The following is a 14351-nucleotide window of genomic DNA, read 5'->3' on the forward strand; positions in this document are numbered from 1 at the left end:
TCTTGAGAGGATTGCAAGGAAATATCCTGTCATTTGCAAAGTAGTTACTTGTCTTTGGCTGGGAAGGAAAGGATGATTTTCATTTTCTTTATACCTTTACACATTTTCAAACTGTCTATAGTGAGTATATGTTACTTTTGTAATTGAGGGGAAAATTTTTCATTACAGACAATGTGATTAATGAGTTTCTTTCATCTTTCATGCTGGTTTAATTTAAAAATGCTAGATTTCCATTTTGTTCTGTAAAAAATTGTTTCTCCTCTTTCCACTAGGAAGCTCCTCAGGGTGCTCCCATTGCCAAGTGAGAACTGGGGAGCTCTAGTTGGAGAATGGTGTTGTCATCCTGACCCCTTTGCTAATAAGCCACTTCATCCACAAGAGAATGACTGTTTTATTGGAGACTCTTTCTTCTTGGTGAATTTAAGAAGTGATTTATGGCAGCCAAGACCTGAACTAGCCCCAGTGGAGACACACTGTCTTTCTTCTGAGAACCATTTTAAATTGGTAAAATATCTTTTCAAAATAAATGCTAATTTAGAGGTTGGCTTAGAAACTGGTTTCTCCAATCTTTTCTTAATTAAAGCACGCTACACAGACTGTTCTAAGGACCAAAATCCATTATTTTCAAGTTCCTCTATTCTCCAGCTCTGCTCTATTGATATAGGAAGAGCATATGGCCTTAGACCAAAACAGCTTACAGGGTCTGGAGGAAGAAGGAAAGAGGACTTTTTCGTGCATAGAATTGGGAATGTTGCCATTTTACAAACGAAATTGCCCTACTTTCTTCTTTTCAGGACAGTATTCTATAATCTGTATCGTCTGATTTAGATTAAAGTGTTCTTTGTTCCAGGATATGTAGTACAGAGTTAGGCCTGGGTATTTCCCTGTGTCCACTGATGTCATGAGAGTAGATGCCATCAAGGAAAAAGAGGAAATGGAGGAGTCCAAGTGTGGAAAGGAAGCTTGTGCTGCAGGCTCCAAGTTGGTGGTTGACACTGAGGTCAAGTGTCTCTTGCTGTAGAAGTTGCTTTAGGGAGAAGGCAATTTCCTCTCACTGCAGAGAACAAATGGTTTACCTTACTTTAAAAGAAAATCAATGGCATTGACTTGGCCCTTGTGAGAAATCATTCTCCTGGTGGCAAATCAATACAGATGTGATTTAAAAAGTAAAGGAAATCATTGCCAGAGAATCTTCATTTTCACATCTGATTATTGGTAGGAACGAAAGCATTGTATGTTAAATTTCATTTAATTTTTGTAACAAAAACTGAACCACTTTAGGAAATATGCAATAGTTGAGCAGCTCTTAGATTGTAAGTTAGCTTACAGAACTATTTTCTGTTTTAAGGACAGATTAAGGAGGTTTATCAAATATCAACGTTATCAGAATTAGTTAAGTGCCTTATCTCTCACCATAAGCACAGATCCTTTTACCTAAATATGGTTCATTTAAAATTATAGTACTTTATCCTTTTATAGTTTTCAAAGATAAATGGTAAGTTAATATAAATCTGTTATATGTTTAATATGGTTATATTAAAATTGTATTTTAATCTAAATTTGTATACTAATACTTTACTGTTTATGTACTTTAACTTTCATTCTTGTGATAAACTATAAATTTTTAAAATATTTGCAAGGAAATATCTTTAAAATACTTGAATGGAAGAGGAGAGGAGAAAAATTAAAAGAGAAACCACAAGTTTCCCTTTTTAGATGAACTGTATGGAAATACATTCTTCTCATTTATGTCTTTATCTGTTATATGATGCCATTTCCAAGAATGTTTCTTCATTGTGAACAGTCATTGTATGTGTTAAAGGAAGACCCTTCATAGTCAGACCTAATGGTGTTTAGTATCGTTGAGACTGTGGGAAACTCGTATCACAAGTTGCTATTGACAAGATTGTTTCTAAGTTAGCCAAGGTGGAAGTTTCTCTTTAATTGCATATTGCAGCAGTTGAAAGAGTATGCCTGTGACCAAAATAGTAACATAAATTTGGAGGGACTGCTTAAACAGTGCTCTCAAGGCTCCTGTGGGAACAAGGCTGCTCTGTGCTATTGAAAACCTATTTCTCATATCACCAAGTCTAGCCATCTAGCAGGGTTTTGAAATGTCACATGGTAACACAGCATCCTAATGGTATCTCTTGGGAAACATTTTTTTGGCGAGACAATATCAAGGGTCCTTAGAAATTGAAACAACACAAAGGGAAATAAAAATGAAGACAGGAGGCTAATCCACATCTCTGTGCAGTGGTGCCGTCTCTCAGATATATTGATTTAATTAGTTCACAACACGGTCTTTCTTTGATGTTTGCTCTGCAGAGTTCCCACAGTTAGGCTGCTTCATCGCACAACTTGCTGTATTATTTCCTTTAAGCGTTGGTCCGGAGAAATGCATTACAAAGCAGAGCTTCTCTTTAAATAAAATTTAGACTGTTAAAATATTTTAATTAAAAAGACCTGAATTTAAAAATAAAATCCAGCACTTAATTCTTTCCTGCAGTACCCCCCTTAACACTGTACAGTATTTGTCCCTGAAAATGTGGCAGTATATAACTTTTGTTTTCACACGGTAACCTCCCGAAGATTTCCTTATTCTTGCATTTACTCATTGTCTCATGCTATTTTTTTTTTTTTTTTTGTCTACCAACGTAATAAAAATTTCACATCTTGTAATAGGATGATAGAGATGACAAAGGTGGCACCTCAGCCGTTTGTAAGATACATAATATTATTCTAGACTTAGAGAGTGTGGTCACACAGGAACAAGCTGAACTTTGATTATATTACAGCTGGCAGGTACAACTAACAGCTTTACCTTTTTTCCTTTCCTGGGGTGCTTGGCAATAATTTATTGATTTGGTAATTTGTTAAGTCCATAAGGGTGTATTTCTTATTTTCTCAGAATAATGTGTTGAATTTTGTAAACATGCACAAATGTAAAAAGGACAGACTTGGGAACTTCAGAATACCAGTCATCTTGACTCATAAAGTATGCTTCATGTCGCCCTTTAACCTCCACCCCTGCCCCCCACCACCACAGGAGGGCTTTAAAGCAAATCCCAGACATTATGTCATTTCATCCCATATGGATTTTTCTTTTTTACGTAACCACAGTGTCATTTCACATTTGACAAAAATGAACAGTCATTACTTGGTGATAAAATCCTAGGCCATACACATACAGATTTTACCATTTATATTAAAGGTATTTTCTATTTGTTTGAATCAAAATACACACATTTGGTTGTTTGAAATAATTTGCTTTTTATTGATCATATTTTAAAATCCCAATTACCAGTGTCTTGAAAAGGTAGACTTCTTTTTTTGGTGAACAAACCAACAAAAAAAATTGTTTCGCTTCATTGAAAGACAAAGCAAAACGTGCCGTAAGAGCAATTATAAATGAAATACATAATGGAGCACCTGATGAAAATTTTTTTTGCTTTGAATAGCAGATCTTCTCAAGCATTGCTACTCCAATACCCCATATTAGTTTTTAGTAAAGCCTTTAGTTTTTGGTAAGATTTAATGAGGATGGTTTGATTTAACTGGTACAAAATAGGATCTTTGAAAAAGTGTCTTTAAGACCAATTTGGAGCCATACAGATAGATTTTATTGTAAGAAAGCATGAAACTGCCCAAATGTCAAAGTTTCAGTTGAGCATATCTGCTTTCTGAGCTTCCTGTATCCTTTAAAAAGAATTTTTTTTTTTTTTAATTTTTATTTTTGAGAGAAAGAGGCAGCATGAGCAGAGGAGGAGCAGAGAAGGAGACACAGAGTCCAAAGCAGGCTTCAGGCTCTGGGCTGTCAGCACAGAGCCCGATGCAGGGCTTGAATTCATGGACTGCGAGATCATGACCTTAACCGACTGAGCCAGTTAGGTGCCCCTATTTCATTTTGTTTAAAAAAAAAATGCAGGCCATAACGCATTGAAGTGATTCTGTGAATTAGTTTGGAAAACACTTGGCATAGTGCTTAGAAGCATAAGTTTTAGCATCTAAGGGGTCTAGATTAAAATATCTGCTCTATCAGTTATTAGCACATCCATGGAACTCAGTTTAAATGTGCTTCTTATACAGTTTTTCAGAAAATATTTATTTATGCTAAGGAAAATATAATTGTACTCAAACTTACCCTAATCAGTTAAGATTCCTCAGATCAATACATATATCCCACATCAGGAAGACACTCTTCCTTTCTTAGACCAGCAATTTAGTCTGCCCTTTCCTAGGAGAGATGACCTAGGTGGCCAGAGTTGCAGAAATTCCTTCTCCCCGCCCACTTTTACGTGACGTCTGCCATGTTGCAGTGTGTCTATGTGAGAGGAATGTTACATGGTTTTAACAAAGGTATTGCTATGGATGTGAAAAAAGCATATTTTTTGGTAGATTCTTAATATGCAGTTGTTGTCCAGTAAAAGGCAAAAAGTTGGTCTCTTTGTGGGAGGATATGGGTTTTCAGCCTGTTCCTTGAATGACATGTGCCCAAACTATGTTTTGTTTATGTAACATCCACCTGGCCGTCAACATGAGCCTGGGACAGCGCTTTATAACACTCCCTTTTAAATACTAATAAACAACACTAATGAGTAGAACACTACTACTTACTACCTTAAATGGGTGAGGAAACCAAAACAGGTTAATTAACTTGCTCAAGGTTATGTGTGTAATAAATAGCAGGACTGGGATGTAAACCTGGGAAGTCTGGCCCCAGACTCAGGGCTCTTAACCACCATGCTACCGCTTCTAACATAATCTCATATAAAAAACTAAAAATCAGTTTTTTTAAAAAAAATTGAGGTATAATTGACATATAACATTATATTACTTTTAGGTATATAATTCCATATATGTATATGTTGTAGAATTGTGCATATTGTACATTGTACATAGAATGTATATATTATAGAATTTGATGGATGCTAGCAATTTTAATCTGCATCCCAAATGATGAATTTGGAGTTTTACAGTTTAAGAATGCTTCAGGAATTTCTCTGAGAGCACTATCCAGTTTTTCCAATTATAATGAATATCTTAAGTAGAAAAATGTGTTATATGAATGTGTTAAATTTATTTATTTTTAAAAAAATTTTTAATGTTTTTATTTATTTTTGAGAGAGAGAGAGAGAGCACTGAGAGAAATGAAGACAGAATCCGAAGCAGCCTCCAGGCTCTAAGCTGTCAGCACAGAGCCTGACATGGGGCTCGAACCCATGAACCATTAGATCATGACCTGAGCCAAAGTCGGACACGACTGAGCCACCCAGGCACCCCAAATGTGTTAAAAATTTTTTTTTAATTTTAAGTTTATTTACTTATTTTGAGAGAGAGAGCACAAGCAGGGTAGAGGCAGAGAGAGAGAGAGGAGAGAGAGGATGCCAAGCAGGCTCTGTGTGTCAGCCCCAAGCCCCATGAGGGTCTCAAACTCACTGTCCTTGAGATCATGACCTGAGCCAAAGGCAGCTGCTTAACTGACTGAGCCACCCAGTTACCCTGGTTATATATTTTTGACTTCTGGTGAGGGCCTATGAATTATAGATTACTTTTACATAAGTTACACTGGACTAGAAATCAAAATAATGGCTCTAATTTTTGATTCTCCTGTTTGCAGACACATGAATTAGAACAAGTCACCTACTCTCTCTGCCTTTGTTGCCTGCCATCTACTCATTCTAAATGATAATGTGTATTTGGAAGTACATTTTAGAAATGTAAAGTGCTTCTTTTTCAAATTATTTACAACAGATTATCAAGAAGTGGTTAGGTTTGGAAAAATCAGTGTGTTCATTATTCTGTCTTTAGATCTGAAAAAAAAATCTCTGTGCATGTGAATTATGCATACAAGCTAAATGTGTTCTCAGTATTTAGTAGAGGGCAAAATAAAATGTAAAGTTCAAAGTATACTCTAGAGACTATGTTAAAATTATATATTCCTTTTAAGAAAAGCTGAATGACATTTAAATGACATTTTTCTGTTCTACAGAAACCAAAGGCAAATACCAAAGTAATTTGTAAGCGTTGCAAGGTAATGTTGGGAGAGACCATGTCATCAGGTAAGAATTTCATAATAAAAAAGCCAAAATGATTGCCGCCTTATTAAAAATGAGTAGAAGGAGATTTTATAGGAAATCTATGTGAAAGATAGATAACTAATATATGTTGTAAAATTGATGATTTTTAAAATAGAAATCAAGTGACATATCATCAAATATGCCAAGAAGTTTGTGTATTTTGACCTTTATAAGTACATAGTATTGAGTTTTAAACTTAGGTTGGGTCATTTTCAATATTTCATATCCTCTTAGTGGATATAAAACTACAGTATGAAGTTTGTCCTTGGGTCTTTCTTAAAGAATATCAGGGCTTTTTTCTCAGTACAAGTCCTCAGTCAGAATTGTTGGTTGCTAGAGATGACGAAGAAGTTTTCTTGGCTGCCATCTGCCTTAGGGCTGTATTTTGGGCTGGGGGTTGAAAGAGAACTTTTGAAATGGAAGAAAACATATTCTGAGTTTCGTGCTCTGTTCCTATTCTCTTCCCGATAATTATATTTATATAAAGTCTATGTTAAATCACTTTCAAATATAATAAAATCATGATAATTAAATTGCATTACTATTTTTTTTTTAATGTTTATTCATTTTTGAAAGAGAGACAAAGTGTGAGCAGGGGGGGAGCAGAGAGAGAGAGGGAGACACAGAATCTGAAGCAGGCTCCAGGATTTGAAAATGTCTGGAGAGCTACAACATGCTGCATTAGCTTTATGGATGACAAATAATTGTTTTTAATACAATTAATTAGAAATGTAAGTAAAGCTAGTGCACCTAAAGAAGGCAGATGGTAGTGTTGTTTGTTTCTTAAAATCATCAGAATCTTGTAAGTAGTTGACTTGCTCAGAGTGAACAGAAAAGAAAGAATGAGCAGTGGTAAAGGATGCCATCCCCAATGTCACTTTGGAGAATGAAAGCAAGCCCTTTAAGCAACAACTTAGAAAGTTTTAAGGCTTCCAGTCAAATTAGGCAAATTGATCTTTTTTATAATTTTTATTTTTATTTATCTTAGAGAAAGAAGAGAGAGACAGAATATGAGCAGAGGAGGGGCAGAGAGAGAAAGAGACACAGAATCTGAAGTAGGCTCCCGGCTCTGAGCTGTCAGGAGAGATCCTGATGCGGGGCTCGAACTCAAGGAGTGTGAGATCATGACCTGAGTCGAAGTTGGCCCTCAACAAACTGAGCCACCCAGGCGCCCCGATTTTTAAATTTTTTATTCTTTTCTCTTGTCCCTGAAGCCCAGTTAAAATGCCAGTTAAGGAATAAAAAATATGTATATCCACAGAGACCATGAGAAATTGAGAGGAAGTGACAGTAATGTAAACAAGAGATATAAGCAGACATTTTTGGAAACTGTAAAGCTGAGAGGTGTGGGAACACACTTGGCAGTGTGGAGGAAGCTGCAGTCTCAGTGTCTGCAGATCATCTGAGTGAGGAGTGAGCCAGTACTCGCGGTAGAGCCTCAGAGCTGGTCAGAATTTGGAGGCAACAGGTAACAGGGAAAGCAGTCTGAGACAAGGGGCTGGAGGAAGGATGGTTAATTCAAAATTTTTATATGGAGCTGTAAAACTCCTAAGATTCCTGTATTTGCAACTTGCTTATACTCTCAAGGTAGGAGATTAGAGGACTCTTTTCTTGGAAAATGAAAGAATACCAATCAGAGAAGAGATTTGCAGATACTCTTTTAGGGGTCATTCAACAGTAAAATGAGCCTAGATCTAGCCATCCTACAGTCAGCAAGCCTTGTACCTACATGTAAGAGTTTCCTGTCAGTATTTTTTTATTTATACTTAAATATGAATGGATTGCTGAGAATCAAAAAATATTAGAGCAAACCTCCAACTAAGAGACTGAAGTAAATAATCAAGTAAACAGAATAAAGCACCAAGAAAAACAAATTAATGTATAAAACAGAAGAAAATCTTGAACAAAAACAATGTTCTTAGAGAAATGAAATAATATTGTCTCCATAATTCAGAGAATATAGAATTAAAGATGTGACTGCTTAAAAAAAGTAATGAAAGGACTAAAAGATAAAATTAAGGAACTATCTTATCTCCTAAATCAGAACCAAAAGTCAGATATTGAAGATTGGAAAGGAATTGTAGGAAAAAACCATCATGTAAGTTTCCTGAGGATAGAGATATTGTCTATCTCATTTATCACTATAACCTCAGCATTAAAACAATATCTGGCACATAGTGGGTACCCAATAAATATTTATTGAATGAATGAATGAATGAATGGAGACTTTTAGGATATTCAACATCTAGCTAATAGAAATTCCAGAAAGAAAGAATATAGACAACAGAGTTTAGGAAATTATCAAAGAACAGAAATACTAAAAACACATTACAAGGCTATTTTCCAGAGCTGGGGCTTTAGTTTCTCAACTGAAGGGGCCCACTACATGTCCAGTATGATGAATGGGATGGGAGGGCAGCTACCCAAAGCTGCATCATTGAGTAATTTCTGAATACCAAGGAAGAAGTTTCCAAAGGAAAAAAAAAACAAGTAGTGAACAAAGGATTAGGAATTAGAATGGCATTGAACTCTTTTTTTTTAGTTTATTTATTTTGAGAGAGAGAAAGAGCATGTGCGCAGGGGAGGGGCAGAGAGACAGAGGCAAAGAGAGAATCCCAAGCAGGTTCCGTGCTGTCAGCAGAGCTGACACGGGACTCGATCCCATGAACCATGAGATCATGACCTGAGCCTAAATCAAGAGTCGGACACTCAACTGACTGAGCCATCCAGGTGCCCCAAGAATGGCATTGAACTCTTAACAGCATTGTTTAAGGCTAGAAGACAATGAAGCAATGCCTTCATAATTTAGAAGGAAAAAATATTTTTAATCCATAATTCTGTCACAAACTATCAATCAAGTATGAAGATAACACATAGACCTCAAATGTACATTTTCCTTAGGAATGTGATATAGGATATATCTCACCAAAACTAAGGATTTAACCTCAAGAGAGAAGACATTGGTTTTGGGAAACATTATCTAACACAGATAAGGGAGTCTCAGAGTGAGGGACACACAGCAGGCCTAGAGAGTAACAGCCCGGATTGAAACAAAAGGAGAGAAGATTGCAATAAACATGTTTTCAGTTACAAAATGAAACTGATACATTCTTTGATGTATATGACCACATGTAACATCTTGAGATAAGCCATTCTATCATACGGGAAGAATTAGCTAAAGGTTCTTGGAAAACTAATCCAATGAAAAAGAAGTTATGCACTACAGGAAAGCAGAAGGTTGAACAAGAAAGGAAACATTTCCATGGTATTATAGCCATAATAACATGAAGTTCAATAGGCAAAGGAGAAACTAGAAATTTAAGAGGGAGATTTTGGAAGCAAAAGGCTAAAGACAGGCTGAGATGATAAGCTTTTCACACAGTTCTGGCTGACTGCGAAATGCACATAATAGATGCCAGAGCATCTAATAAGAATTGAAAGCCTGGGGAGACGTGCACATTTTCCCATGCCTTTAATTTCATTTCTCAGTCGATAACACAATTGGGCAGCAGAAGGTAAAAACCTTAATGGCTTGAAGTATTTAAGCAAAACATCTCCCCAAATCTGCTGACAGCTGAACTATGAAGGTATAGTGGATACTTCCTAGGGAGCCAGGCTACATAAAATAAAACTGAGCAGAAACATTAGTGGCTGCACACTGTGGGGAGACATATTTCATAGTCTGAGCCCAGGTTAGTTAATTGACTATTATACTTATCAGCCAACAATCCTTGAAAGAACAAAACAAAATCCAGGATAGTGACGGGTATATTACATACAATGTCCTACTTCCATTTAGAAATTACTAGACCTGCAAAGAAGCAGAAAAGAGTGATTGATACTCAAAGGAAAAACAGGACTCAATAAACAGGTGATGAGTAAGCACAAATATTCGACTTAGTAGACAAAGATGTTGAAGTAGCTGTTATAAATATGGCAAAGAATTAAAAAAAAAAAAACCTCTTGAGTTGAACTAATAGCAAATCTCAACAAATTGAAACTTCAAAGAGAAAATCATTGGTAATTACAGAGCTCAAAAGTACAGTAAGTAAAAAATTTACTAGGTTAGCTGTACTACATATTTTAGATGGCAGATGAAAAAATATATTCATTGAACTTGAAGGTATATTAATAGAAATTCACCTATCCAAAGAACAGAGAGAAAAAGTTCTGAATCAAAATGATCAGGACCTCAGATATTTGTGGGACAAATGAAGTGCTTCGGTAGATGTGCAAATGTAGTCTCGGGGTGAGAAGGAAAAGAATAAGTCAGGAGAAAAAAAATTGTGGAAAAAAATGGCTGAAGTCTTGGCAACTTTGGTGAAAAATATTAACTTTTAGATCCAAGAATTGCAATGAAAAGTAGGGTAAACACAAAGGCCACCTCGCCCAGCCACATGGTAGTCAAACTAATAGAAGCCAAAGATGAAGAGAGAATCTTGAAAGTACAAAACATCTCTTACAAGGATTTCATGATACAATTAAGGCTGACTTTTTACAGAAATATGCAGCTAGGAGACACTAAAATGAGATATTCAAATGCTGGGGGTGGGGAGAAAAACATTAAAAAAAAACAACAACTGTCAACTAACAATTCTATATCAAGCAAAACTGTCCTTCAAAAAATGAAGGCAAAATAAGGGCATTTTCATATAAATAGATGGAAGTTATGCATTACTTGCAGACCTTTTCTACAAAAAAATGATAAAGTTCTTCAAGCTGAAGTAAAAGATAGCAAAGGTAATTGGAATCCACAGGAAGAAATGAAGAGCAAGATAAATAGAAAATATGTGGATAAATTACCACAAAAGTAAACTCAAAAGTTAGCACAAAATTGAAGTCACCTTTTCAATACATTGTGCCAATTCTCTAAAATTAGAACTTTTATTTTGATTGCTTTGAGAAGTAAAGGTATAAATTAAAGACTACACAAAAAGGGAACCTAGTAGAGTACTCTCTGCACAAAAATTGGAGGCCCTAAAGACCCATACCCTTACTGTGGAGGTGAATCAGAAGTGGAACAGCCCTGTGGAATTACAGACAGGTCCTATCAGTCCTTTGGCACTTTAGGGAATTTCAAGTCTTGAACTTGGTTAGTCAGCTGAGGGCTAGCCATAACACCTTGTGCCTGCCAAAAATCAAATGCATATCACGTCCGGAGGAAAATACCTTCATTGTAAAACTCAGAATACCACAAATAATTTGTCAAGTACAGTGTTCACCATACAACCAAAGATAAATAAACATACAAGTAGACTAGACTTTCATCAACAAGAACTAACAAAAATAGCGAACAAGAGAAACAGACTTCTGTTACTGGAATTCGCAGACATAAACTGGAACAATCATGCTTTCTATATTTATAAGAGAGTTTTGAAGGTATCCAAAGGAAAAGGAGACAACAGCAAGCATATTTGGTAAAGATCTATAATGGAATTTCTAAAAAATATATAACTGAAATTTAGAATTTGGTGGAGGTTTTAATGGCAGATTAGGTACAACTTAGAGAAAGAATTAATGAATAGACAATTGAGAAGAAAAATCTGGAAGCCAGCACAGAGAGACAAGGCAAAAAATATGGGAGAAAGTAAGACATAAAACATACACTGAGAAGATCTAACATATGTTTTGTTTGGTTATTTTTTATTTAAATTCCAGTTAACATAGTGTAATACTATTTTCAGGTGTACAATTAAATGATTCAGCCCTTACATACAATATCTGGTGCTCATCACAGCAGGTACACTCCTTAATCCCCATCACTCATTTAGCCCATCCCCCTCTCCTCTGGTAACCATCAGTTTGTTCTCTATAATTAAGAGTCTGTTTCTTGGTTTTCCTTTCTTTTTTTTCCCTTAGGATCATTTGTTTTGTTTCTTAAATTCACATGAGTCAAATCATATGGTATTTGTCTTTCTCTAACTGACTTTGCTTAGCACAATACTCTCTAGCTCCATCCACATCATTGCAAATGACAAGATTTCATTCTTTTTTATGGCTGAGTAATATTCCATTGTGTGTGTGTGTGTGTGTGTGTGTGTGTGTGTGTGTGTGTAATCATTCACCAGTCAATTGATTTGGGGGCTGTGTGTGTGTGTGTGTGTGTGTGTGTGTGTAATCATTCACCAGTCAATTGATTTGGGGGCTCTTTCCATAATTTGGCTTTTGTTGATAATGCTGCTATAAACGTTGGGTTGCATGTGCCCCTTTGAGTTAGTATTTTTGTATTCTTTGAGTAAATACCTAGTGGTCCAATTGCTGAATCATAGGGTAGTTCTGTTTTTAACTTTTTGAGGAATCTCCATACTCTTAACAGTGTATGTTTAATCACACTTCTGGAAGGGAAAGAAATAGAATGGAGCATGGACAATATTTGAAGAGATAATTGCTAAGAATTTTACAAAAGTGATGAAAACAGTCTACAAATTGAGGAGGTCCAATGAATTCTAATTAAATGGGGCCCAAGTAAGATAAATAAAAAGAAGCCTATAGCTGGACATATCTGAGTGATACTGCAAACAACTAAACAAAAACCAGAACATCTTAAAAACAAAGAAAAGTGACAGATCACTCTCAAAGGAACAATAGTAATGGAAGATGGAAGACAATGGAATGGATGTCAATATGTACAAAGGTTAAAAACTGTTAACCTAGGATTTTACATGATGAAAATGTCTTGATAGGAAAGAATGAAGACAAAGATAAATATATTTTCTGACAAACACTATAATAATTCATTTCTACTGGTTTGTTTTTTATTAAAAGAAATTCTACTTGTAGAAGAATAGAATTCTACCTGTAGAAGGTAAAAGAAAATGATCCCAGATAGAAGGTGTAAGTTCAAGGTTTGGTAAAGAAAAGTGGTAAATATGTGGGAGACATTAAGTGGATGCTAACTGCATAAGGCAATAATAATAATACCTTGTAGGATTAAAATTGTAGAATTAAATTATATTTTAACAGCGGCTGGGATGAAAGGGCTCACTTCATAATGTTAAAAGGTTCATTTTTGCATCCAATAACATGACTTCAAAATTGAAGTTAAAGAAGAAATAGATAAATGCATCATGATGGCTCTAGCTATATAATAATATGTTAAACTATCTATTGATTTTCTTGCCTTTTTTTGTGTATTACATTGAAAAATTGAAAACATTTTCAGACAATGTACTGAGAATGCTTTTCCATCTTATTAAAACAATTAAAAATTGTTTGGCACACCATTTTTAATGCCTGCATAGCATTCTCTTCCTTAAATGTATAATTGTTTAGCCCAACCAGTTTCAATTTTTAAACAACTTATTTTCAGTTTAATTAATGAGCTTATTTACAGATAAATTTTTATAGATATGAATATTTCTTTGAGATAAGTTCTCAGATGTTTAATGATGGTATCAAAATATATTTAAGGTCTGTGTCAAGTGGCTTTCCAGAAATCTATCGTTTGCAATTCTGACAGCAATATGTGAATAAGTGCACCCACTTCTCCATATTTTCCTCATTGCTGCATTTTATCATTTAAAAATATTTATTTGATGCTAAAGAATATCTCCTTTTAATTTGTATTCCTTCATTATTGGTAAAAATAAACATTTTTTTCATGGATTTTGTAAAAAATTCAGAATGGTTATGTTTATATTCATTTCTGTAAGATATTTAGTTTACTGTTTAAATTTTTCTGTAAACTAATCAGATAACCAGATTTGTTGGAAATTATACATTAGTAGACTCAGTGAGATTCTGGGAAATACTCATGTGAGGTTCCCAGCATTTTTGCATGGGCTTTGGGACACCATGATGAAAAAGCCTTTTTCAATGACTCCTAGATTTGTGACTACTCCATAGAAACGAGGAAACTAGATGACTATTTTCTACATAAGTGGGCTATGACTGTAATGTGACTGATTTTTCTACCTTCTGTGTGTGTAAACAGAGTGTCCTTGCACCAGGTTCACTTGGGCCATGACCTGCTGAAACAACATCGAGCCCTCTCAAGTCTCTGGACTCTCTCCTTGTAGTCATCAATGCTTTCTCATCTTAATTACTAAGTCATTTGGGGAAAAGTTTTACTGAATGTTAATTTTATCAGTATAAATACTGAATATTCAATTTGGTATGTCATAATTAGGGACCAACATGTCCACAATAAAAATGTTCGTGCAATGGGAAGATTTTTAATTTTCTTATTTTTTGTTTCTAGAAACCACCAAGTTTTATAAGACAGAGATAATTATTCAGCCATCTGAAAGAAATTTTCCCATCATACCAAGG

The 14351-nt window shown here is 35.2% G+C and overlaps 1 protein-coding gene across 5 annotated transcripts in view; it reads left to right on the plus strand.

Moving 5' to 3' along the window:
- The window catches only part of UBE3D (ubiquitin protein ligase E3D), a 157281-nt gene that overhangs the window by 29297 nt on the left and 113633 nt on the right, over positions 1-14351 (plus strand). For all 5 annotated transcript variants that reach the window (XR_008422969.1, XM_053904695.1, XM_019442745.2 and 2 more), the window contains exons 4-6: positions 273-504; positions 5993-6062; positions 14281-14350. Coding sequence is in view for 4 of the 5 variants with exons in the window: in XM_053904695.1 (XP_053760670.1) it covers positions 273-504; positions 5993-6062; positions 14281-14350 (372 nt within the window). In the remaining variant the exon portion in view is untranslated. The remainder of the gene's footprint in view (positions 1-272; positions 505-5992; positions 6063-14280; position 14351) is intronic.

Source organism: Panthera pardus, unplaced genomic scaffold, assembly GCF_024362965.1.
Source record: "Panthera pardus isolate Hobbes unplaced genomic scaffold, ASM2436296v1 HiC_scaffold_17, whole genome shotgun sequence".
In the NCBI taxonomy this organism is placed as follows: domain Eukaryota; kingdom Metazoa; phylum Chordata; class Mammalia; order Carnivora; family Felidae; genus Panthera; species Panthera pardus.